Genomic DNA, 27,367 nt, shown 5'->3' on the forward strand with positions numbered 1-27,367 from the left:
TTATGCTTGCACTCAGAGGATAGTTTATTGTAAAATCATTAGTAAAGTGAATAGGTTTAGGAGGAACTGATTACAAGTTTCAGAAAGTAAAATCATTAGAGCAGTTGATTATATAACATGCATAGGTTAAGTATACCACCACCCAGACACCTGCACTTTATCATGTGCATGGTTGCATATTTAAAGCTGATTCCTTTCAGACAGAAGAGAGGCCACTGGGGAGAAAGCTGCAGTCCCTCTAGTTAATCTGTCAATAACAGTAAAAACAACAAGGGAAAAATATTAATAGTAGTAGTACTGCACACAAAAAAAACTTTCATACTGTACTCAAGAAGTGACGTGATTCAGAATAAAGATGAAAAATAATTTCATTTTAGTTTGGAATACTTTTGCAATATATTTTGTGTTGTATCATCTTTTGAGATTTAGTACAAAATGAACACTATTTAGAGATGTTAGTATTTGGCCACTGTTAAAAACGAAAATCTACCTTGGCCTTTAAATTTTTCATTGTGGCTTGGACTCAGACTTTGAATGACAACATATTAGAATAAGCGCTTTAATATATAAATAAAAAAGCATAATCTAAAGTGTAATCTAAAACTGATGACTCACCATAGCATATGTAGGACACACTGAGGTATTTAGCAGTGTTGGGACAAGGATCTGAAAAGATGGTGGATGAAGCTTCTACAGTGCAAGACTGCTGGTTATTACACCTGCAAATTAAAGTAAGATGTTAACATGGCCTCTTTGAGCACTGGACAGCAAGTAAGTGCATCTACTAAGTAAAAGCTTTTAAAATAAAATAAAATAAAATAAAATAAAATAAAGCTTAAAAAGAAACAAAAAATTACAGTGTCGCCAGAGTTGACAATGTGTTCGAAGCATAACAGTTGGTCTTCTTGGTCAAACCACTGGGGAGTCCACTTGAACAGGTCGTAGAGTCAGAACGCCCGAAGTTCGCATTTATGATCTGAAGATATCCACCTTGAGCTGCACAGATATAGAGGTAAGCTTGCTGTAGATCAGCAGCAACAGCAAAAGTAATTAAAAGCTTAGTAGCACAACTATTAGGACAAATAGTTCTTACCACATTCCAGTGTGGAATAGCTGTGCTCACAGATCACAGTTGTTTCTAGAGGAAGGAGACAAAGCAAATGCATGTAATCTGACAATATACAGATATTGGCAAGTCCAGCACTCCAGCCTTGCATAAGTATTCATAGATCATTCTATCAACAATCTATTAAAACCCAACACTGCTCTTCACTCTTCACCCTACAACTTCATCCCAACAGTGAAGCATGGCGGTGGTGGTAGTAGCACCATGTTGTGAGGATGACTTTTATCAGCAGGGACTGGAAAGATGGTTAGGGTTTTGAAACTTTCACCTTCCAATATGGAAACAACCCTAAGCATGATGCCAAAGCTACACTGGAGTGAAAAAAACATGAAAAACCAAGAACGTGAATGTATTAGAATGGTCCAGTCCAATCTGACAGAGCTTGAGCAATTTTGCTAAGAAGAATGGACGTAACAGACATATCGGGATTCTGAAATGCAAATCGAATAGCGACATATCCCATAAGATTTACAGCAGAAACAAAAAATAAGATTTAGTATGTTGCTCTTTTTCAAAGTAATAAAATAAAGGAAGTGGGAGGTTTCCTCATGTAGATTGGGAGTGTGACTTGTATAAAGACTGGATCAGTATTGCGTTGGTTTTGGCATCTTTTTCTGAGCAAATTGACAGATTTAATGTCTTGTGCACACCTTTTGCCAACTGACATGACACAATTGCACATGAACATTGAAAAATCGCTATGCCTCCTTTAATGTTTTGCATAAATTGGCAGCAGAAGCCTGCAGAGTGTGAGCAAGAGTATTCAGTATTGGATCAGTATTAGAGTGCTAGTAATGAACATCCTGAATTCTGCACTCTGATGCCAATTTCATAAGACTCTTCATAAATTCTAATATAGCCTACTCTACAGACTACTTACCGGCACCGTAGCAGCTGTAACTGGTGTCGTAGTATTTGTAGGTTCCTTTACATGGGTCAGATGTCTGAAGTGCAGCCGTGTTTACCTCACATGCACTTAGTCCATTGCATCTGTTTGGGTAAACAAACAAAATGCTCTCAGTGGGGTTATAGTGTCTGCTTAAGCATATTCAGAATAAATAGCAGAACTATGTTGTGTATAACAGAAGAAAAATAAAATAGCAGTGCCTGTCTATTTATTTAGAAAGGGGTGACACAAATCTGTGAATTAGATTCTAGCATTTAGCAGCACAGTGGTATAAATTATTTGTAAAGAATTATATAAATGATATTAAATCACTTGTGTTTAAATTTCTTCCAATTGTGGTAGAGCTTTTGTGTATATTATAACCCAAGAAACACTGTACCTCTCAGCAATAGTGGAAATACTCGTGGAACAGCTGGTATCAGTAACCTGAAGAGGGGGATGTGCAGTACTGCAGATGGAACTATCCGTACGGCCATACAAACTATTCTCCACCCATATAAGTCCACGATCTGAAAACATATAAATATAAAAAGTCTTTCAGATTCAAAGAAATAAAAATTTATTACAGCATTGCTATATCTAGTTTCCTATAATAATGCAATGTTTTCATACAGCTATACGGAATGAAAGATATTTAAACTTACCACAAGTGAGGCGATGGATATCACCATCACAGGTAATCACATTCTCTGAAAGAACAGATTATGCACATAGACATTTAAAGTAAACCTGAATTATTTGTTCAGGTTCTCTGTGAAACCATTATCACATGTTAGGTTATTTAAAATAATGCTGTTTGACTGCATTAAAAATTACCTCCAGAAACAAGCAGCCCAGGTGCTGCAATAAGCACTGTAAGGCAAATACAGATAGAAAGAACATAAAATGTAGTACTTTACTATTTCTCCTGTTACGATAGAAGATGTCAAATGTAGCTTACAACAGCCATATGGAAAAGCATGGATGAAACTTACAGGTGAGTAGTGTAAGCTTCAGGCAGAGCATCATGATGCTGAATGTGTTGAAGCAGCGATGATGGATGTAGATGCTGTTGGATGTGTTGAAGTGCTGCACCACTGGCACTGATCTCTCTATATATACTATATGGAGTACCAGTAAATGAAAACAAAATACTCGCACTAAAGCCACTCCCTTATACATACACATACATACATATAGGTCAAACCATTATGGTTTGATTATAATTAGTTTTAATTACAAACAATTTCACAGGAATTCAAGCAAACAAGAATGATTGAATTCTTGGAGAAAGTGCATCGTTACACACTGGGTAATGTTGTCCCTAGGAGTCGAAATGTCAGTATTTGAGCAATTGTTTTTTGCTGGAATTTGTCCTAACCATGGTATCTTTGACTGCTTATTCTCTGAGCTCATGAACAAGATGGAAAAAATTGTACCAAACTAGAAACATTTTAAGCAGAAAATAAGTCCTAACTCTACAAAGAGCCTTTTGAGGAAACGTCAAATAACTTTTTTTCTAACAGTGTCCAACACTGAGAGGGGATTCCTTACAGAAAATCACCTACATTTTGTGATCACGTGTGACAGTGCTTTTCACCGTCTTATGCTCTGAAATGTGAAATGTAGTAGAAATGTAAAAGCACACATTGGAGAGGCTCGCTCATGGAAATACCAACTCCTCTATGGTTTACGTGTCAAAGAAGGCTCTCCATAGCAAGGCATCCACTTGTTGCTTGTTGAAAGCTTCTTGATTATAGGAGACTCTATTTAATTGCACATGACATTAGCTAAGTCTTTAGGCCCACTGCCTTATGTCGATTTGTGCAAACTTGCAAAAAAAACAAAACAAACAAACAAACAAACTAATATATATATATATATATATATATATATATATATATATATATATATATATATATATATATATATATATATGACAGTTATTGTTAGGGACAGGGGATTGGAATTTATATTTGAAAATGATAAAAATGAGATGTTACCGCATTGCACTTAGCATCATGTTCATTCAGGTCCATTAAAAAAAAATAGTTTCACTCCACACTTGACACATCACAGTCACATAAGTGAAGCACAGAAATTCCACCCTGTGCACGATGCCACCTTTCTTTTTGCTTCTAGTCTATTTTTCACTTTTGCACATGAGTGAATGTAAACTCAACAGAAATCCATAGAAATCGTAGAACCACACTTTCTATAGCCTTCACGTAAAGTAACAATCTACAAAGATGGCATCAATGTACAACCTGTACTCCTATATCAAAATGTTATATGCTATGATACTAATTTTACACTAATATGTGGAAATACATCAGCAAATACCTATGAAATGTTTTTATTGAAAATATTGAGGGAATAAGACTAACCCTTTTTTTTTCCTGTCTTCATCTGCAAGCTGTAATTAAAATACAGTGGAACACATTTCTATGGGAGTGCCCTTGTAAAACACAAGTGTAATTAAGTGTACTTTTAAAAAGTATGCTTAATATGAGCAGTACATACTTTTAGGGTTAACTCTTCATACCTGCTTTAATACATACCAAATGTATTATTTTAAAATAACTATTATGCTATGCCTAAATATTCATATCATATATTACTTTCCTGTGTAATCTCCCAAAATGACAGTCATATGCATATTCTTCTTGAGTAATTACATCAAATACAGTCATAGACAAGCTTTGGTTATTTTACAAGTTCCTAAGAGAGTGTCTGTTAAAGTATCAAAAAGCAGTTAAACCAGCAAGAGCTGAATATTTCTCTGGCATAATTGCACAAAATACTGTTTAATACTGTAAATAGCTGATACATCAGCAAATACCTATGAAATGTTTCTAAAGTTTATTATTGAACAGATTGAGGGGATAATCTCCTCTATCTGATGACAGGGACACCTCCTCTGTCTGATGAATCTGTTTTAACTGCTTTTGCTGATAATTTCAGTCAGTTTGAGCCAGTCTCACTCTCTCTTATTAAGTATGTTACTCTACACTTAAAAACTACTTCCTCATCTAGTGATGTGACCCCCCTACCCCCACCAAGTTGTTTGTGGAGCTCATTTATATTATTGGTCCAAGCATTCTCTCTATTATAAATTGTAGTGTGACCAGTGGTTGTGTTCCTTCAAACCTTACGCACGCGATTGTTCAGCCTGTTCTTAAAACACTTATTGTAGATCCTCTAGATCCAAAACATTTTCTGCCTATTTCTAAGTTACCATTTATATCTAAGATAGTGTAAACAATTATTTTTACTCAGCTTACCTAATTTGTTTTTTTAAATTAGGTCTTTGATAAATTTGAGTCTGGTTTTAGATCTGGTCATAGCACAGAATCAGCACTTCTAAGGATATCTAATGACATATTATTAAAAGTGGATTCTGGTAGCTGTGTGTCTTTAGTTCTGCTGGATCTTAGCGCAGCATTTGATATGATTGACCTTACTATTTTACTGAATGTCCATGGAACATGTTGGCATCCAAGGAGCATCCAAGTTGGTTTTCCTCCTGTCTGTCACGTTTCAAGGTTGATGCGGAAGCAATTGCAGATTTTCAAACAAGTTTAATAAATGAACAACCAACAAAACAATTACACTAAGACAACTTGGCAAAATACTGTGGCAAAAACTAAACATGGAAGCGTGGACAAAAGCATAGAAGACAATTACGTGAGACAAGGAAGCAGTACAAACAGTGGCTATATATAGGAGTGCTCGTTAACAGTAACTTGATTCTAGTGCAGGTGGTCATGTGACATATTGTAGTACAGTGCAGTGGCTCATGGGAACTGATGTCCAGCGTTTCCTCCTTGATATATGACAGAACCCCCCAACCCCACCCCCCGCTTCTCCCGGAGCGCCCAAAAATGCACTCCCTCCATCTGGTGGTCCTGGCCCCTTGGGCAAAATGTCCCCAGCAGAAATGGGAGATGAGCGGCGTCCTCAGCGGAGCAAGAAAGCAATGCAACATCCTCAGTGTAACAGGTAAGCAGAGCGACGTCCTCAGCGGAACAGGTAAGCAGAGCGATGTTCTCAGCGGAACAGGTAAGCAGAGCGATGTTCTCAACGGAACAGGTAAGCAGAGCGATGTCCTCACTGGAACAGGAAAGCAGAGTGATGTCCTCAGTGGAACAGGTAAGCAGAGCGACATCCTCAGCGGAACAGGTAAGCAGAGCGACATCCTCAGCGGGGCTGTAGCTCAGAGCGACGTCTGCGTGGCAGGTCAGCGGGACAACTTCCTCCGCGTCAAGGAAGAGGAATGATGTCTGCAGTGGAACATGGAGGCAGAGCGACGTCCTCAGTGAAGCAGGATGGCAGAGCGATGACCTCAGCCTAGCAGGAAGGCAGAGCGACGACCTCAGCCGAGCAGGAAGGCAGAGCGACGTCCTCAGCTGAGCAGGAAAGCGGAGCGAGGTCCTCAGCCGAGCAGGTAGGCAGAGCGACATCCTCAGCTGAACCAGCAAGCACAGCAGCGTTGTACGCACAGTTGGCAAATAGAGGGGAGCACTTGGGTATGTCAGGACACAGAGCAACGTCTTCAGCCAACCCGGGTGACTGAGCGGTGTCCTCAGCTGACCCGAAAAGCTGAGCGGCGTCCTCAGACGAGTAGGGAGGCTGACTTTTGTTCTCCGCTGACTCCGTTTGCTGAACTAGATCCATTATGGGGAGGGAGGGTGGGAGATGGTACTAGCCCCGACCACAGACTCCCACTTGTACCCGGACTCCTCCTCCTGTTGGCGTGGCGTGGCATAGTCCTCGGCGAACATAGGTGGTAGATTGAAGCCCAGGGACTTCCTTTCGACCTGCTGCTTACGTGGCTCAGCTTGGTACGCCTCCTCCTGTTGTTGTAGTGTGGCATAGTTCTCTGTGAACATAGGTTGCAGATCGAAGCCCAGGTACTTCATGGTGAGCTGCTGCTTCCGTTGTAGGTCTCACGTTCTGTCACATTTCAAGGTTGATGCGGAAGCAATCGCAGATTTTCAAACAGTTTAATAAACGAACAAACAACAAAACAAATACGCTAAGACAACTTGGCAAAATACTGTGGCAAAAACTAAACATGGAAGCATGGACAAATGCATAGAAGACAATTAGGTGGGACATGTGAGTTTGTGTGAGACAATGTGGGAAATATTTCCAACACCCAAAGACCACTCTGATGTCTATCTAAATGAATAATACTATTAGTTTAAACTAAACTAATTAAACATGTACTCTCAGCCCTTTTATATTTATTTATATTTATGTCTCTTGTATCAAACAATGCAACAAAGAGAAACATTACTGCATAAAAATATTAAGGGGGACAAAAAGGATTTCTTTTCAGTCTTTATAACTGATGTTATCTGTCTATTTCAGTTTATAACTTACTGAAATATTATCGTAAAAACATGAGGAAAATAAATAAATAAAACCTTACTAAAAGACTTTCCCAGGTTTGGGTAGGGAATGAGGAAGCTGGAGACAAGCTTGGAACAACTCAAAAGGCACTATATATGTAACTTTCACTTTTCAGCGGTACTATTTTATAGACACACGCGCACACACGGCTCTGTGCTGGTTGGCACTCTCTGTCTTTCCAGGCGCCAGTCTCTCCCGTTTTTATTCTCGCTTCGGCTCACTGCAACACTTAACATTCATTAATATAATTCCACGCAGGTGTTCAATCCTTATCACTCACTTTCTAAACTCCGCCCTCCATTCACAAACCGGTGCTCGAGCATGTCCCCGCTTTCACATTTAGGCTCAACTAAAGGAAGTGTATTTTATTTGTTAAATGACTTTATTTTTATCCGTTTTATAATGTGTATTCTGTGTATCCACCAGGCTAAACTGGTAAGGGAAGATGAGGTGAGCTCCAGGGTATTCTACCGAGGATTTTGCAGTTTCTCATGCATACAATCCAGCTGTGCTAATGAGTAATGTCACTGTATATGCAGAGAAAATGCATGGCACCTTTTATCACTGTGGACTGTAAATATATGTAAAATTTAGTTTTTTATTTCCGAGAAACTTGTAGGCTACATATTTTGTAGAGATTTTGTTGCGAAGGAATGGTTCACCTAAAAACAAAAGCATTGAGCAATAAAAAAAAATGTTGGTATAATGTTGCTACACATTCACCTCATTGAGGGCAGTTATATCTCGTTTTAAGTTTGTTTCCATCTTGATACTGTTGAATTTTAAAATGAGTATTTAATATTAGACAATTATTACACAAACTTCAAATATGCATTGGACATGCATAAAATTAAACATCAAGAAAAAGTGTTAATATTTAATTTAGAGTAGTAGTATAGAGATTTTGCAGTATGCAACCGATGCACTCTACACGAGTCAAAAAATCTCATAATGCAAAGACAGTGCGTCGGCTCTTTTTTTAAGTATTAAACCTTGGTTAAAAAGGACTCGTTTAACAATACCTGAATAAATTGTTAACTTATTAAAGGTTTAAACAAAAAAAAAGTTGTCACAGCATTTGAAACCTTTTTTTGTGATCTCCATCATGCTTTAGCCGGCCAAGCTCACGGCAATGAATTTATCTCAGCCTGTTAACACTGCCCACATTAAATTGCTAATTCAGGTAACTTTCCTGATGTGCATTTCACCGTTAGTGTGGTTGCTTTAATCTGGTGGTCCCTTTAGGATTTTTGTGTTTATGATGAAGTTGAAGGTTATGACAATACCAACATGGCTGATGTAGTATGTCCAGGATTGTATTGATACTACACACGTATACTGATTAGTACGTACTGTTTCAACAGCCAGCCCATAGGTACTGCATCGAATGCACTATGTGCTGTCACAGTATGCAACTTTGGACGCAGTCCATGTCTGTTCAAACTTTTTAATTCCAGTCAAATGCGGGACACAATCACAAGTTGCGGGATGGGGACATACTGATTGGAAAGAAATGAATAGAAAAATCTGGTGTTTGATGCTGTTATGTAGGGTAGTAAAGAGAGAATCGGGAATACCAAACCAAAATGACTTTTGTTGTTCAAAAGTCTCTGTCTTCAAGTCCAAGTCAAGTCTTGAGTCAGTTGTTCACGACTCCATTCAAATTGCAAGTCATTTTTCTGCACCTTACTTGTTAGTGTGACTCGAGTAACCAGTAACTGCTAGTAACTGAAAAAAAAATGCTTGCACTAAAGCCACTCCCTTGACCCACCCAGAAAGCATTATAATTGCAAATGTATAAATTTCTAGGTCAAACATTATGGTTCCTTATAATTAGATTAATTACAAACAATTTCACTGGAATTTAGAGAAACAGCAATGACCAAATACTTAGTGTAAATGTTTCACTACATTCACTACACCCTAGATAATGTTGCACCAAGAGTTGAAAAGTCAGTACTTGAGTGCTTGCTTTTTTGCTAGAATTTGTCCTAACCACACTACTTTTGATTGCTTGCTCTGGGCTAATAAATCAGATGGGGGGGGGAGTATCAAACTAGAAACTTTTTAAGCAGATAAGAGCCCCTCACTATACAAAGAGTATGGGAACAGATACGTCTTGAAGTAAACACCACTTAATATTTGGTTGCATATCCCTTGCTTGCAATAACTGCAAGCCTTTGACTCACTGACATCACCAAATTGTTGGTTTCTTCTTTTGTGATGCTTTCCCCGGCTTTTACTGCAGCCTCATTCAATTGTTGTTTATTTTAGGGGGTTCTTCCCTTCAGGAGTTGAAATGCTGCTCAACTGGCTTAAGGTCTGGTGATTGAGTTGGTCAGTCTAAAACCTTCCGTTTTTCCCCCCTGATAAAGTCTTGTGTTGTGCTGGCAGTGTCTTTGGATCACTGCCTTGCTACATGATAAAGATCCTCCTGATTAATTTGATGCATTTCTCTTTTGCCAGACAAAATGTTCCTGCAAAATTCTAAATTCATTCTGCTGCTGTGAGTCTGTTCCAGAAGCAGTCATACCCACCCAAGCCATGACACTACCTCCATGATGTTTCACAGATGAGCTTGTATGTTTTGGATCATGAGCAGATCTTTCTTTCTCCACACTTTGGACTTTCCATCACTTTGGTACAAGGTAATCGAAGTTCCAAAACATTTGGGGCTCATCTCTGTATTTCTTTGGGAATTCCAATCTGGGTTTCTGATTCGTACTGCTCATGAGTGGTTTGTACCTTGTGGTATGGCCTCTATATTTCAACTCTTGGAGTCTTCTTCAAGCAGTGGATTCTGATACCTTCACCCCTGCCCTATGGAGGTTGCTGGTGATGTCACTGACTGTTGTTTTTGCGTTTTCCTTGGCCAACCAATTCGGGGTCTGTGTTCAGTACACCAATGGTTTCTTTCTTTTTCAGGACATTCCAAAATTTTTATATTGGCTATGCCCAATGTTTGTGCAGTGATTGATTTTCCAACTTTTCTCAGATTCAAAATGGCTTGCTTGTCTCCCATAGACAGCTCTCCGATATTCATGTTGGCTTATCTTTAACAACAAATGCACAGGTGAAACTGTAGGCTAAAACCAAGAGTAGATGTTCAGAGCTATTTATTGTTTAAACAATAAATCTAACAGGACACACCTGGGTAACAAGAAACACCTGTTAGTCACATGTTACATTATTTTTGCTTACCTACAAATTGGGAGGTTTGATACAAAATATGCTATATTCTATGTCATCTAACACCTCTACATATTAATACTCGGAAATAAATGCTGAAATTCATATTCTTAATTCTTACATACTCGTTCATCTTTTGATCTCAAACCCAAATGTCATCAGTCCACAGCAAAAACAAATGATTTGTCCTTGCCGTTCAAATAATTTTGGAAGGGGATTGTATACTGTATTACTTTTCATTCATTTGGTAGTAGGAGCACCGATGTGGTGATGGCAAGATTTTCTTAATTTATCATTAAGACACTATGTACTGTAAACAAATATCACCATATCATTACAATAGATATAAATATTCGTTCGAATTTATATTTATGACAGTTACGCTGAAAATTATTCAAATGAGATGTTATATAAGCATCATGTGTCGCATCAAGACCTCATTCAACTCCATTAAAAAAGTTTCACTCCACAATTGCCACATTACAGGCACATAAGTGAAGGACCAAAATTCCAGCCCATGCATGACACCACCTTTCTTTTATGCTTATAGTCTATTTTTCACTTTCGCAAACGAATGAAGTGTAAACTCCATAGAAATCCACTGTAATCTCAGAACCTCACTTTGTATACTCTGTGCACTTCATGTAAAGTAACAATCTAGATGACATCAATATACAACCTTTATACATACAGCAAAATGTCTATATGCTGTGATAAAAAACAAACGAACAAATAAATAAATAAATGTGTGTGTGTGTGTGTGTGTGTGTGTGTGTGTGTGTGTATATATATATATATATATATATATATATATATATATATATATAAAATCATATTTAATTATGTTAGGTATTATTTAAAAAGTATATGTTCACCTTTCAAAGTATGCGTTAATGTAATTTTGGATGTACACCAGTATATCTAATTGTCTTTTCAATTGAAAAAAAAAAAAAAATATATATATATATATATATATATATATATATATATATATATATATATATTTTTTACAATGTTTAAAAAAGTAAATTATGACTAGTACATTAAATAGCTACATTAATTTGTTTAGATGTTTCAACTGAATGCTGTAAATGTAGACACGTGTTTGTGTATTAATATACCTCATAGTATATTTATGATCTACTTCAAGTATTTAAATATATGATATTAAATTTTTAAGTTTACTTGAACTAATCTAAAGCACAACTAAATGTATTTGAGAAATATTTTTAGCACAAGTACAATTTAAACCCACTTATTTGGCATAAGTTGTTTAAAAATAATACATTTAGTATGTATTAAAGCATGTAGTAAACCCTAAAAGTATGTACTTTTCATATTAAGCATACTTTTTTAAAAGTACACTTAATTACACTTTTCTTTTACAAGGGCAGTCCCATTGTCCTGTGTGACATTTTTAGATGTATTTTAATTACAGCTTGCAGATGATGACAGTAAAAATAGGCTTAATCATGAAGGCTGGAGAGCAAACGAGACTTAGAAGTGTGAACACTTTTACTGGTTTTTGGATAGTTCATTGCATTAGTGCAGTTTTCTTGAATACTAATACATTGCAAAAAGAAGCTGTGTGTAGCATCATGTCATATGTTGTGTCACGATGTCACTGGATTCCGTTTTTAAAAAGGATTTCAGTCCACATGGGCTGTGTTAAAGGTGCATCAGTGAAGTGTCAAATTCAAACCTGCACTAATTAATCAACCGGTAATTTAAAAAAAGTAGTCAACAGTCAAGCGGTTGTCTTTTGCATAGTTACAGCAAAAACTCTTTAAGAACATTTCTATTTTTATGCTGTTTTATTTGTGGAAAGAGTTTGCCTAACCACACTTCATTAACAGCCACACACAGATTGTCTCTCCAGCACCAATGTGATTTAAGGAGCCACTGTTAAGGATGTAATAAATGTGCAAAATTTACAGTGATATAATTAGATGAGTTTCTTAAATTTACCTACCGCCCTTGTCTACCGGCACTCCTGCAAAAGTGCCTAAAAGACACATGACCAACACATAAAGAACACGTATCCTACTCCACATGTAGGCTTGTCAGTGTTTTACACTGGATTCATTTGAGACAGACAAAGCTATGGTGTATGGAGGGATGATAAGTTTTAAATGTACCCATGCCCTCTCTTGTCTACATCCACGTCTACAAAAGCACCTAAAGTCTACGTGTTACACATCACAATAAAATAAAAAGCCTATATAGAATTTTGATGGTGGATATTTTTAAAAGACTCTAAATAGTGGTTTACGTGACCGATGCCTTAGCTATCACCTTGTCATGGTGGTTGGGCTTGTCCATGACCCAATGAGCTATGCTGACTGGAGTAACATTCCTTCGGGTTCCTCATACTGGGCAGCAGCACTATTGGTCGGTGCTGACGGTGGAGAATCACATTCAAGTGGCCACATAAGAATGGCCTGGTAATCTACTTCCCTATCCCACGAAAACTCTAATAGTGATTTAAATAATGATATAGTGCTAGAAGACAAGACTCCCAGGACGGAAGTAACTTAACACGTTACTGGGGAAGACCTGATGACTTGTCAGAGTAAAGCTAGCCTGTATGACGTGGTTAGATCAAAGCCTTTGAGAAGTCTAACTGCTATTATTGCTGTGCATGAAATGAGGGTCTGAAGCTGTAAAGAAATCCTGAACACTGGGACATGGAATGTGAGAAGTATGAATCAATGAAAACTGGCTGTGGAAAAAAATTAAATAAAATTCTTGCAGATCCATGTGTTGGGCATCAGTGCAGAAGAGGAAGAACCTCATCAGTTCTATGAACAACTGCAAGCTGAAATCATACTGATAGTCATTGGAGACTGGAATGTGAAGGTTGGAGAAAATGAAGAACACCAAGTGGTTGGAAAATATGGACTTGGGAACAGGAGAAAATTTGAGGAAATTTGATAGAGTTCTGCAAGATAAACAATCTGTTCATTTCAAACATCTTTCTTTAAACAACACAAACGGAACCAACACATGGACCAAAATGGAAAAGCTGGAAAAGCCTTGAATATTGCTCAGAAATCAAAAAGGGTTATAGCGAAAGGACACAGAGTAGAAAATTCATATTCCGAGTATGTAAAAATGTAAAATGTACTTGCGCATGTATCAAATATGATTTAACCTAAATACAATGTTCACAAACAGAACAAAACACATAAAAAATGATCTAATTAACCAAATAAGTACACATAATTTATGACCTCCTTCAGGTTTTATAACAACTGTGTCTAGATATGACAATTTTAAGTCTACTTGAGTGCAACTAAGCTAAAAGCACAACGAAATGCATTTGAGATATATTTAAGCATAGCACAATTACAATTTAAACCCACTTATTTGTTATATGTTGTTTCAAAATAATACATTTAGTATCTGTTAAAGCATGCATAAAGCGTTAACCCTAAAAAGATGTACTTTTCATATTAAGCATACTTTTTAAACGTACACTTAATTACACTTTATTACACCCTTTTACAAGGGCAGTGCCACTGTCATTTGTCACCTTTTTAGATGAAATAATTGTATTTTAATTAGAACTTGCAGATGATGACAGTAAAAATAAGCTTAGTCGGCAGGAGGGCAACCAAGACTTAGCAACGTGAGCCCATTAACCGGTTTTTAGATACTTCATTGCATTAGTGCATTTTTCATGAGAATTTATTTGACACAACTTTTAGGTTGCTATGCAATCACTATTACCTTAAATAAAGAACCTGTGTGTAGCATAATGTCACATGTCGCATCAAAAACGTTACTGGATTCCTTGTAAAAAAGGATTTCAGTCCACACGGACTACATTTTAAAAAGTAGTCAATTAATTCAAGCAATTGTCTATGCCATATAGTTCAAATAAAAATTATTTTAGGGCATCTTAATATTTTTGCTACTTTATTTGTGGAAAGATTTATTATTATTATCATTATTTATTTATTTATTTAATTAATTTATTAATTTAATTTATTTATTTGTTTTTTAAAGTTATTATATAAATGTGCAAAATTTAACGTTCTAAAATAATAAGAGTTCGTCTACCCGCACGCCTGCAAAAGTGCTTAAAAGACACGCGATTTTAGCCTGCTCCACATGTAGGCTAGTTAGTATGTTACACTGGCGTGATCTGAGACAGACAGAGCTATGGTGTATGGGGTCAGAGAGTCAGAGGAACACAAAAAGGTGTTCCTTTATTGTAGTAGTGGTGTAGTATCAGCTTTGTTTACGTGAAATGATGCACACATGTCAAGGTCCCATTACACATTTTCTCCAAACACAAGGCATAAAAATTAAACATACTGACCCAACTGTAAGTGCTACACCAACAGTGTTGGGTAAGTTACAAAGAGAAGTAATCCACTACAGATTACTAATTGCTACATTAAAATTGTAATTTGATTACATTACTGATTACTGCATGTAAAAAGTAATGAGAGGGTCAATAATGCACATCATACCTGAACCAGTTTATCTGCAAAGTGCCACAGATGAGAAGGGATGAATTTCAGTATTTGAAAGTCTTTTAAATGGCCAATTGCCCTCTCAACATGAATCCTATTCTGTGCAATCAGCTTTGTAGCATGTGCTTCACTGTGTGTGTCAGTTGGCCATGATTGAGGAATGGCAGAATATAGTGAATTAGGAATCCCTTGTCAGCCAAAATCAGGTCTCCAGACTTGAAATGGCCCAAAACACCAGAATCCAGTACTATTTCCTTATCACTTTCTGATCCTGGGTAACATTTGCTGCATTATGTGATCACAGCATTCAGTACCACCCCAAGGAGTAGTTTGAAGGAGCGCATGTCACGGTATGCAGAATAGGTCTCTTTCTGTGTATCCATTTGCTTGGGAATAGAAATTTTGATGTTGGTGCAATCCAACATCATTCTGCAGTTTTGGAAGGATAGAAATGAAGAAGGCAAGCAGGTCTTGTTTTACCGAACGGTGATCATTATGCCCTTAAAGAGGAGCCTGTGAAGAACCTCAATGAAAGTTATTAACACATTCCTGACAGTGCTTTCACTGCAGTGGAAGAGTGCAGCTAGGTGCAGGTGTGTGTATAATTATGACAAAGTTTCATGAGGATAATGAAAATCTAGTCTTCAAGAATGATTTCTTTGGGTCTCAGACCGGCATGGTTTGCCTTCTGCCCTCAGCTTGTGTTTTTTCTTCTTTTGCTCTTCCAGCGAGTTATACAAAGGCCCAGTAAAAGTCGTTGACGGATGTCAGGGTTAAAGTCTATTTACTGAACACCAATTTGTGAAACCGCAAGATGAATAATGATATTGAACTAATACTATCTCTTACAAAGTTACAGTCTCTTCACATAGCTCAAAACAATATGCAATATGCACTCAAATGTAAGATGCATATAAATCACCTTTACATAACTTGGAACATAGTGATGTTAAGTTGAATAAAAAATCTAGCATCGCAATTATGTGCTTCGAGTAAAATTTAGCATGTCACATGTAAATAGTTCTCAAACATATGTATAACTTATGTATATATGTATAACATATGTATAACAAAATACACATTTACATTACATTTACATTTATTCATTTAGCAGACATTTTTATCCTAGGCGACTTACAAATGAGAAATTCAAGCAAAGCGATATCGAGCAGAGAACAATACAAGTAGTGCTACCTTACAAGATCCATTAAGTGAGTTCCAGAAGAAGCAAAGTGCCAAAGTATTTTTTTTTTTAGGGGTTAGTTAAGTGTTCACAGAAGAGGTGGGTCTTTAGCTGTTTCTTGAAGATGGTGACAGATATGGATTGAGGTTGGAAGTTCATTCCACCACTAAGGAACCGTTAGTTTGAAGGTTCTTGAGGCGTTCTGCTGCATTCTGAATCATTTGAATGGGTTTGATGGAGCTGGCTGGGAGGCCCGAGAGTAGTTAGTTGCAGTAGTCCAGTTTTGAGATGACAAAAGCCTGGATTAGTAGTTGTGTAGCCTGTTCAGTGAGGTAGGGTCTGATTTTCTTGATGTTGTACAGGATGAACCTACAGGACCGTGCAGTTGTTGAGATGTGGTCTGTAAAGGTCAAGTTGTCATCGAGAATCACCCCAAGGTTCCTGGCCATCCTGGTTGGGTTGAGTGTGGTTCAGCCAAGCTGTACAGTGAGGTTGTGGTTGATTGAGGAGCAGGCTGGGATGACGAGAAGCTCAAATTTTGCCTGGTTGAGCTTAGGGTGGTGTTCCCTCATCCAGACCGAGATGTCCAACAGGCAAGCAGAGATTCATACAGAAACGGATGGATCACCAGGCTGGAAGGACAAATAGAGCTGGGTGTTATCAGCATAGCAGTGGTATGAGAAGCCATGAGACTCAATCACCTGGCCCAGAGATGTAGTATAGATAGAAAAGTGCAGTGGACCCAGAACTGACCCCTGTGGAACGCCAGTTTCAGAAATACGTCCCTCCACAATACCTTGAAGGATCTGTCTGAGAAATATGACTCCACCCAGCACAGAACCTTTCCGGTGATGCCCATGCTGCAGAGAGTTGACAGGAGGATCTGATGGTTCACAGTGTCGAAAGCAGCAGAGAGATCGAGTAGGATGAGGACAGATGATCTAGAGGTTGCTCTTGCTAGTCGTAAGGATTCAGTGACGGAAAGCAGAGCAGTCTCCGTGGAGTGAAAATTCACATAATCTTATATTACTGCATAGATTAACTTTTAAACATACAGATTGTGCTTTTCCAAGAGCAAAACGAAACAGGATGGGTGTGGATGCACATCTGCACTCTGCATAATGAGGTCTGACATTCAAAATGGCTGATGAATTACTAAGATGAGCAGTTCTTAAAGTTACCACCAGGTGTCAGTACTGACAAAGTAAACTAGAACATTACTAGGGCCAGGATAGTACGTAATGGAACCGTCAAAACGAGCAACATATTTGCTCGTCCTTGCGGCTCGTCCTTGAGAAATCTTATATCTGTTGTGGAGTGCTCTAGCGTAATCTCAAGATGATTTATTTTTCTTTGTTCAGACTGCAACTTTTCTTCCAGCCATTTTGCAGCAGGGCGAAAAGCCTACTCACCTCCCTCTAGGTGAGCTTCAGGACCACGCGTGTGTACTGTGTGTGATCAATTTATCTTTCAATGTATTTTAAATGGAATTTAAATTGTATTGAGTTGTGAATGAGGATTTTATGAAGATTAACATTTGCTAAACAGCTGATATAAATGCTGGTAAACAGCCCCACATGGATGATCCACCACTGCATTAGTCTTTTTTTTCCTTTTCACTTTAATGTTATGTAGAATGACATTGAGTTGATAAATGTATTTGAGCTGCTTTTAACTTTTTTGTTAGTACAAATTGACAACACAATATTCTGTTTGAACCACATTCACACTAATATGCATATTATGTCATATCAAATGCTTTGCAAGATTGAACTTTGGGCCACCAAAATCTCACCCCACTCTGAAAGAAGGATTCCAAGACTTCCTAAAATAGGATAACATGTCCAGTCAGGCCCAAAGTTTTCTTCATCCTTAAAAGTATCATATAATATGTTGCCCAAAGTCTTCTTTACCCTATGAAGTGTTATACTTTATAAAAACATTAGACAAGTGTTCAAATTTTTTCAACTAGCAAACACTGCCCACTGCTCCACTATGCTGCGCTGCCCTTAATCGTTCTCTCCTTATTTTATGATCTATTTTATTGAACACTTGACAAGTATTGTCTGTTCATTAATGCCTTTAATAACTTAATTGATCTAATTGTAATTAATGATCTCTTAACTGTGCACCTGTCAGCATGAGCGCTGTGTTCAAAATGTAAAGTAAGAAAGAGTTTGTTTATCGGCTCATGGATCAGACACAAACTGTCTGAATTTTAACCAACTGCACATGAAATCACACAACACTCATCTGTTATGCTTGCACTCAGAGGATAGTTTATTGTAAAATCATTAGTAAAGTGAATAGGTTTAGGAGGAACTGATTACAAGTTTCAGAAAGTAAAATCATTAGAGCAGTTGATTATATAACATGCATAGGTTAAGTATACCACCACCCAGACACCTGCACTTTATCATGTGCATGGTTGCATATTTAAAGCTGATTCCTTTCAGACAGAAGAGAGGCCACTGGGGAGAAAGCTGCAGTCCCTCTAGTTAATCTGTCAATAACAGTAAAAACAACAAGGGAAAAAAAAATTAATAGTAGTAGTACTGCACACAAAAAAACTTTCATACTGTACTCAAGAAGGGACGTGATTCAGAATAAAGATGAAAAATAATTTCATTTTAGTTTGGAATACTTTTGCAGTATATTTTGTGTTGTATCATCTTTTGAGATTTAGTACAAAATTAACACTATTTAGAGATGTTAGTATTTGGCCACTGTTAAAAGCCTTTAAATTTTTCATTGTGGCTTGGACTGAGACTTTGAAATGACAACATATTAGAATAAGCGCTTTAATATAAACCTGTGATTTGAGTTTGAGCCAGCACTATGATCAGAGCTGTTGTTATAGAAAATGAGTGACCTTCTGACCAGCCAGCATTGAGAATTTATCAACACTTTGGTATAAATACATAGAATATATGATACAGTATATGTGGGGCTCAATATTCTCCTTCAGTAGATATATGAGAAAAAGAGAAAGAGAGAGCAATTCACAATTAGACTCAGGACATTATATTATCTATTAACTATAATATAATAATATATAACATTAATAATAAGTAGTATACAATATTATACAATATAATATAATATAATGTAATATAATATAATATGATATGATATGATATGATATAACATAATAGATAAAAAAGGAGAACAAACCACACAGTGGCACAGCATTACTGCCTTCTTAGATCTCTGCAGGAAACATATTAATTGTTTAAATAAAAAAGAGATTTTGTGTGTGTTTTTTCATTTTATTTCTGTAATTAAATGTAAAAAAAACATTCAAATGATGAGGATGGAGGATAGACAATATTGTAAATCGGGACATAGAGCTCTCAAGCAATTTTGAGTATACAAATAATAAAATTAACCATCCATGATTACTTTAAATGTGCATAACGGATAAATAAAGCTGGAATTTATTGGGTTTTGATGAAAAGTATGCACTTTTATTTTTCTGAATTTAAGATAAATGTATTTTTTATTGCATTTAAAGACTCTGCACATGGATGTATTGCTGTCATGAGAATTAATGTTTGTTGATGCTACAGGTTCATAAAAGATATGTATGCACATTTAAAGTAAAGATAATGCTAAAAATATTCTGTGCATAGTAAACATATAACTTCATGAGAATCAACACTTTGTGGGAACCAAGGCTAGGTTTAAAATTTTCTGAAGTCATTTGCCTAGAAAATAAAAAAGCATAATCTAAAGTGTAATCTAAAACTGATGACTCACCATAGCATATGTAGGACACACTGAGGTATTTAGCAGTGTTGGGACAAGGATCTGAAAAGATGGTGGATGAAGCTTCTACAGTGCAAGACTGCTGGTTATTACACCTGCAAATTAAAGTAAGATGTTAACATGGCCTCTTGGAGCACTGGACAGCAAGTAAGTGCATCTACTAAGTAAAAGCTTTTAAAATAAAATAAAATAAAATAAAGCTTAAAAAGAAACAAAAAAATTACAGTGTCGCCAGAGTTGACAATGTGTTCGAAGCATAACAGTTGGTCTTCTTGGTCAAACCACTGGGGAGTCCACTTGAACAGGTTGTAGAGTCAGAACGCCCGAAGTTCGCATTTATGATCTGAAGATATCCACCTTGAGCTGCACAGATATAGAGGTAAGCTTGCTGTAGATCAGCAGCAACAGCAAAAGTAATTAAAAGCTTAGTAGCACAACTATTAGGACAAATAGTTCTTACCACATTCCAGTGTGGAATAGCTGTGCTCACAGATCACAGTTGTTTCTAGAGGAAGGAGACAAAGCAAATGCATGCAATCTGACAATATACAGATATTGGCAAGTCCAGCACTCCAGCCTTGCATAAGTATTCATAGATCATTCTATCAACAATCTATTAAAACCCAACACTGCTCTTCACTCTTCACCCTACAACTTCATCCCAACAGTGAAGCATGACGGTGGTGGTAGCACAATGTTGTGAGGATGACTTTTATCAGCAGGGACTGGAAAGATGGTTAGGGTTTTGAAACTTTCACCTTCCAATATGGAAACAACCCTAAGCATGATGCCAAAGCTACACTGGAGTGAAAAAACCATGAAAAACCAAGAACGTGAATGTATTAGAATGGTCCAGTCCAATCTGACAGAGCTTGAGCAATTTTGCTAAGAAGAATGGACGTAACAGACATATCGGGATTCTGAAATGCAAATCGAATAGCGACATATCCCATAAGATTTACAGCAGAAACAAAAAATAAGATTTAGTATGTTGCTCTTTTTCAAAGTAATAAAATAAAGGAAGTGGGAGCTTTCCTCATGTAGATTGGGAGTGTGACTTGTATAAAGACCGGATCAGTATTGCGTTGTTTTTGGCATCTTTTTCTGAGCAAATTGACAGATTTAATGTCTTGTGCACACCTTTTGCCAACTGACATGACACAATTGCACATGAACATTGAAAAATCGCTATGCCTCCTTTAATGTTTTGCATAAATTGGCAGCAGAAGCCTGCAGAGTGTGAGCAAGAGTATTCAGTATTGGATCAGTATTAGAGTGCTAGTAATGAACATCCTGAATTCTGCACTCTGATGCCAATTTCATAAGACTCTTCATAAATTCTAATATAACCTACTCTACAGACTACTTACCGGCATCGTAGCAGCTGTAACTGGTGTCGTAGTATTTGTAGGTTCCTTTACATGGGTCAGATGTCTGAAGTGCAGCCGTGTTTACCTCACATGCACTTAGTCCATTGCATCTGTTTGGGTAAACAAACAAAATGCTCTCAGTGGGGTTATAGTGTCTGCTTAAGCATATTCAGAATAAATAGCAGAACTATGTTGTGTATAACAGAAGAAAAATAAAATAGCAGTGCCTGTCTATTTATTTAGAAAGGGGTGACACAAATCTGTGAATTAGATTCTAGCATTTAGCAGCACAGTAGTATAAATTATTTGTAAAGAATTATATAAATGATATTAAATCACTTGTGTTTAAATTTCTTCCAATTGTGGTAGAGCTTTTGTGTATATTATAACCCAAGAAACACTGTACCTCTCAGCAATAGTGGAAATACTCGTGGAACAGCTGGTATCAGTAACCTGAAGAGGGGGATGTGCAGTACTGCAGATGGAACTATCCGTACGGCCATACAAACTATTCTCCACCCATATAAGTCCACGATCTGAAAACATATAAATATAAAAAGTCTTTCAGATTCAAAGAAATAAAAATTTATTACAGCATTGCTATATCTAGTTTCCTATAATAATGCAATGTTTTCATGCAGCTATACGGAATGAAAGACATTTAAACTTACCACAAGTGAGGCGATGGATATCACCATCACAGGTAATCACATTCTCTGAAAGAACAGATTATACACATAGACATTTAAAGTAAACCTTGAATTATTTGTTCAGGTTCTCTGTGAAACCATTATCACATGTTAGGTTATTTAAAATAATGCTGTTTGACTGCATTAAAAAATTACCTCCAGAAACAAGCAGCCCAGGTGCTGCAATAAGCACTGTAAGGCAAATACAGATAGAAAGAACATAAAATGTAGTACTTTACTATTTCTCCTGTTACGATAGAAGATGTCAAATGTAGCTTACAACACCCATATGGAAAAGCATGGATGAAACTTACAGGTGAGTAGTGTAAGCTTCAGGCAGAGCATCATGATGCTGAATGTGTTGAAGCAGCGATGATGGATGTAGATGCTGTTGGATGTGTTGAAGTGCTGCACCACTGGCACTGATCTCTCTATATATACTATATGGAGTACCAGTAAATGAAAACAAAATACTCGCACTAAAGCCACTCCCTTATACATACACATACATACATATAGGTCAAACCATTATGGTTTGATTATAATTAGTTTTAATTACAAACAATTTCACAGGAATTCAAGCAAACAAGAATGATTGAATTCTTGGAGAAAGTGCATCGTTACACACTGGGTAATGTTGTCCCTAGGAGTCGAAATGTCAGTATTTGAGCAATTGTTTTTTGCTGGAATTTGTCCTAACCATGGTATCTTTGACTGCTTATTCTCTGAGCTCATGAACAAGATGGAAAAAATTGTACCAAACTAGAAACATTTTAAGCAGAAAATAAGTCCTAACTCTACAAAGAGCCTTTTGAGGAAACGTCAAATAACTTTTTTTCTAACAGTGTCCAACACTGAGAGGGGATTCCTTACAGAAAATCACCTACATTTTGTGATCACGTGTGACAGTGCTTTTCACCGTCTTATGCTCTGAAATGTGAAATGTAGTAGAAATGTAAAAGCACACATTGGAGAGGCTCGCTCATGGAAATACCAACTCCTCTATGGTTTACGTGTCAAAGAAGGCTCTCCATAGCAAGGCATCCACTTGTTGCTTGTTGAAAGCTTCTTGATTATAGGAGACTCTATTTAATTGCACATGACATTAGCTAAGTCTTTAGGCCCACTGCCTTATGTCGATTTGTGCAAACTTGCAAAAAAAACAAAACAAACAAACAAACAAACTAATATATATATATATATATATATATATATATATATATATATATATATATATATATATATATATATATATATATATATATATATATGACAGTTATTGTTAGGGACAGGGGATTGGAATTTATATTTGAAAATGATAAAAATGAGATGTTACCGCATTGCACTTAGCATCATGTTCATTCAGGTCCATTAAAAAAAAATAGTTTCACTCCACACTTGACACATCACAGTCACATAAGTGAAGCACAGAAATTCCACCCTGTGCACGATGCCACCTTTCTTTTTGCTTCTAGTCTATTTTTCACTTTTGCACATGAGTGAATGTAAACTCAACAGAAATCCATAGAAATCGTAGAACCACACTTTCTATAGCCTTCACGTAAAGTAACAATCTACAAAGATGGCATCAATGTACAACCTGTACTCCTATATCAAAATGTTATATGCTATGATACTAATTTTACACTAATATGTGGAAATACATCAGCAAATACCTATGAAATGTTTTTATTGAAAATATTGAGGGAATAAGACTAACCCTTTTTTTTTCCTGTCTTCATCTGCAAGCTGTAATTAAAATACAGTGGAACACATTTCTATGGGAGTGCCCTTGTAAAACACAAGTGTAATTAAGTGTACTTTTAAAAAGTATGCTTAATATGAGCAGTACATACTTTTAGGGTTAACTCTTCATACCTGCTTTAATACATACCAAATGTATTATTTTAAAATAACTATTATGCTATGCCTAAATATTCATATCATATATTACTTTCCTGTGTAATCTCCCAAAATGACAGTCATATGCATATTCTTCTTGAGTAATTACATCAAATACAGTCATAGACAAGCTTTGGTTATTTTACAAGTTCCTAAGAGAGTGTCTGTTAAAGTATCAAAAAGCAGTTAAACCAGCAAGAGCTGAATATTTCTCTGGCATAATTGCACAAAATACTGTTTAATACTGTAAATAGCTGATACATCAGCAAATACCTATGAAATGTTTCTAAAGTTTATTATTGAACAGATTGAGGGGATAATCTCCTCTATCTGATGACAGGGACACCTCCTCTGTCTGATGAATCTGTTTTAACTGCTTTTGCTGATAATTTCAGTCAGTTTGAGCCAGTCTCACTCTCTCTTATTAAGTATGTTACTCTACACTTAAAAACTACTTCCTCATCTAGTGATGTGACCCCCCTACCCCCACCAAGTTGTTTGTGGAGCTCATTTATATTATTGGTCCAAGCATTCTCTCTATTATAAATTGTAGTGTGACCAGTGGTTGTGTTCCTTCAAACCTTACGCACGCGATTGTTCAGCCTGTTCTTAAAACACTTATTGTAGATCCTCTAGATCCAAAACATTTTCTGCCTATTTCTAAGTTACCATTTATATCTAAGATAGTGTAAACAATTATTTTTACTCAGCTTACCTAATTTGTTTTTTTAAATTAGGTCTTTGATAAATTTGAGTCTGGTTTTAGATCTGGTCATAGCACAGAATCAGCACTTCTAAGGATATCTAATGACATATTATTAAAAGTGGATTCTGGTAGCTGTGTGTCTTTAGTTCTGCTGGATCTTAGCGCAGCATTTGATATGATTGACCTTACTATTTTACTGAATGTCCATGGAACATGTTGGCATCCAAGGAGCATCCAAGTTGGTTTTCCTCCTGTCTGTCACGTTTCAAGGTTGATGCGGAAGCAATTGCAGATTTTCAAACAAGTTTAATAAATGAACAACCAACAAAACAATTACACTAAGACAACTTGGCAAAATACTGTGGCAAAAACTAAACATGGAAGCGTGGACAAAAGCATAGAAGACAATTACGTGAGACAAGGAAGCAGTACAAACAGTGGCTATATATAGGAGTGCTCGTTAACAGTAACTTGATTCTAGTGCAGGTGGTCATGTGACATATTGTAGTACAGTGCAGTGGCTCATGGGAACTGATGTCCAGCGTTTCCTCCTTGATATATGACAGAACCCCCCAACCCCACCCCCCGCTTCTCCCGGAGCGCCCAAAAATGCACTCCCTCCATCTGGTGGTCCTGGCCCCTTGGGCAAAATGTCCCCAGCAGAAATGGGAGATGAGCGGCGTCCTCAGCGGAGCAAGAAAGCAATGCAACATCCTCAGTGTAACAGGTAAGCAGAGCGACGTCCTCAGCGGAACAGGTAAGCAGAGCGATGTTCTCAGCGGAACAGGTAAGCAGAGCGATGTTCTCAACGGAACAGGTAAGCAGAGCGATGTCCTCACTGGAACAGGAAAGCAGAGTGATGTCCTCAGTGGAACAGGTAAGCAGAGCGACATCCTCAGCGGAACAGGTAAGCAGAGCGACATCCTCAGCGGGGCTGTAGCTCAGAGCGACGTCTGCGTGGCAGGTCAGCGGGACAACTTCCTCCGCGTCAAGGAAGAGGAATGATGTCTGCAGTGGAACATGGAGGCAGAGCGACGTCCTCAGTGAAGCAGGATGGCAGAGCGATGACCTCAGCCTAGCAGGAAGGCAGAGCGACGACCTCAGCCGAGCAGGAAGGCAGAGCGACGTCCTCAGCTGAGCAGGAAAGCGGAGCGAGGTCCTCAGCCGAGCAGGTAGGCAGAGCGACATCCTCAGCTGAACCAGCAAGCACAGCAGCGTTGTACGCACAGTTGGCAAATAGAGGGGAGCACTTGGGTATGTCAGGACACAGAGCAACGTCTTCAGCCAACCCGGGTGACTGAGCGGTGTCCTCAGCTGACCCGAAAAGCTGAGCGGCGTCCTCAGACGAGTAGGGAGGCTGACTTTTGTTCTCCGCTGACTCCGTTTGCTGAACTAGATCCATTATGGGGAGGGAGGGTGGGAGATGGTACTAGCCCCGACCACAGACTCCCACTTGTACCCGGACTCCTCCTCCTGTTGGCGTGGCGTGGCATAGTCCTCTGCGAACATAGGTGGTAGATTGAAGCCCAGGGACTTCCTTTCGACCTGCTGCTTACGTGGCTCAGCTTGGTACGCCTCCTCCTGTTGTTGTAGTGTGGCATAGTTCTCTGTGAACATAGGTTGCAGATCGAAGCCCAGGTACTTCATGGTGAGCTGCTGCTTCCGTTGTAGGTCTCACGTTCTGTCACATTTCAAGGTTGATGCGGAAGCAATCGCAGATTTTCAAACAGTTTAATAAACGAACAAACAACAAAACAAATACGCTAAGACAACTTGGCAAAATACTGTGGCAAAAACTAAACATGGAAGCATGGACAAATGCATAGAAGACAATTAGGTGGGACATGTGAGTTTGTGTGAGACAATGTGGGAAATATTTCCAACACCCAAAGACCACTCTGATGTCTATCTAAATGAATAATACTATTAGTTTAAACTAAACTAATTAAACATGTACTCTCAGCCCTTTTATATTTATTTATATTTATGTCTCTTGTATCAAACAATGCAACAAAGAGAAACATTACTGCATAAAAATATTAAGGGGGACAAAAAGGATTTCTTTTCAGTCTTTATAACTGATGTTATCTGTCTATTTCAGTTTATAACTTACTGAAATATTATCGTAAAAACATGAGGAAAATAAATAAATAAAACCTTACTAAAAGACTTTCCCAGGTTTGGGTAGGGAATGAGGAAGCTGGAGACAAGCTTGGAACAACTCAAAAGGCACTATATATGTAACTTTCACTTTTCAGCGGTACTATTTTATAGACACACGCGCACACACGGCTCTGTGCTGGTTGGCACTCTCTGTCTTTCCAGGCGCCAGTCTCTCCCGTTTTTATTCTCGCTTCGGCTCACTGCAACACTTAACATTCATTAATATAATTCCACGCAGGTGTTCAATCCTTACCACTCACTTTCTAAACTCCGCCCTCCATTCACAAACCAGTGCTCGAGCATGTCCCCGCTTTCACATTTAGGCTCAATTAAAAGAAGTGTATTTTATTTGTTAAATGACTTTATTTTTATCCGTTTTATAATGTGTATTCTGTGTATCCACCAGGCTAAACTGGTAAGGGAAGATGAGGTGAGCTCCAGGGTATTCTACGCAGGATTTTGCAGTTTCTCATGCATACAATC

At 37.5% G+C, this 27,367-nt stretch overlaps 1 protein-coding gene across 1 annotated transcript; it reads right to left on the reverse strand.

Moving 5' to 3' along the window:
• LOC108262548 (uncharacterized) lies at nt 1-27,038 on the reverse strand. The gene is made up of 21 exons (XM_053680563.1): nt 26,884-27,038; nt 22,428-22,553; nt 22,270-22,305; nt 22,096-22,140; nt 21,831-21,960; nt 21,425-21,534; nt 20,515-20,559; nt 20,279-20,417; nt 20,046-20,149; nt 12,592-12,624; nt 6,844-6,894; nt 6,488-6,679; nt 3,008-3,133; nt 2,850-2,885; nt 2,678-2,722; nt 2,413-2,542; nt 2,007-2,116; nt 1,094-1,138; nt 858-996; nt 616-719; nt 1-247 (listed from the first exon to the last, which is right to left on the reverse strand). The coding sequence occupies exons 2-21, from the start codon at nt 22,459-22,461 to the stop codon at nt 243-245; spliced, it is 1,659 nt and encodes a 552-aa protein (XP_053536538.1). The 5' UTR covers nt 22,462-22,553; nt 26,884-27,038; the 3' UTR covers nt 1-242.
• Nucleotides 27,039-27,367: the final 329 nt, after the last annotated feature.

Source organism: Ictalurus punctatus, chromosome 5 (assembly GCF_001660625.3).
Source record: "Ictalurus punctatus breed USDA103 chromosome 5, Coco_2.0, whole genome shotgun sequence".
NCBI lineage: Eukaryota > Metazoa > Chordata > Actinopteri > Siluriformes > Ictaluridae > Ictalurus > Ictalurus punctatus.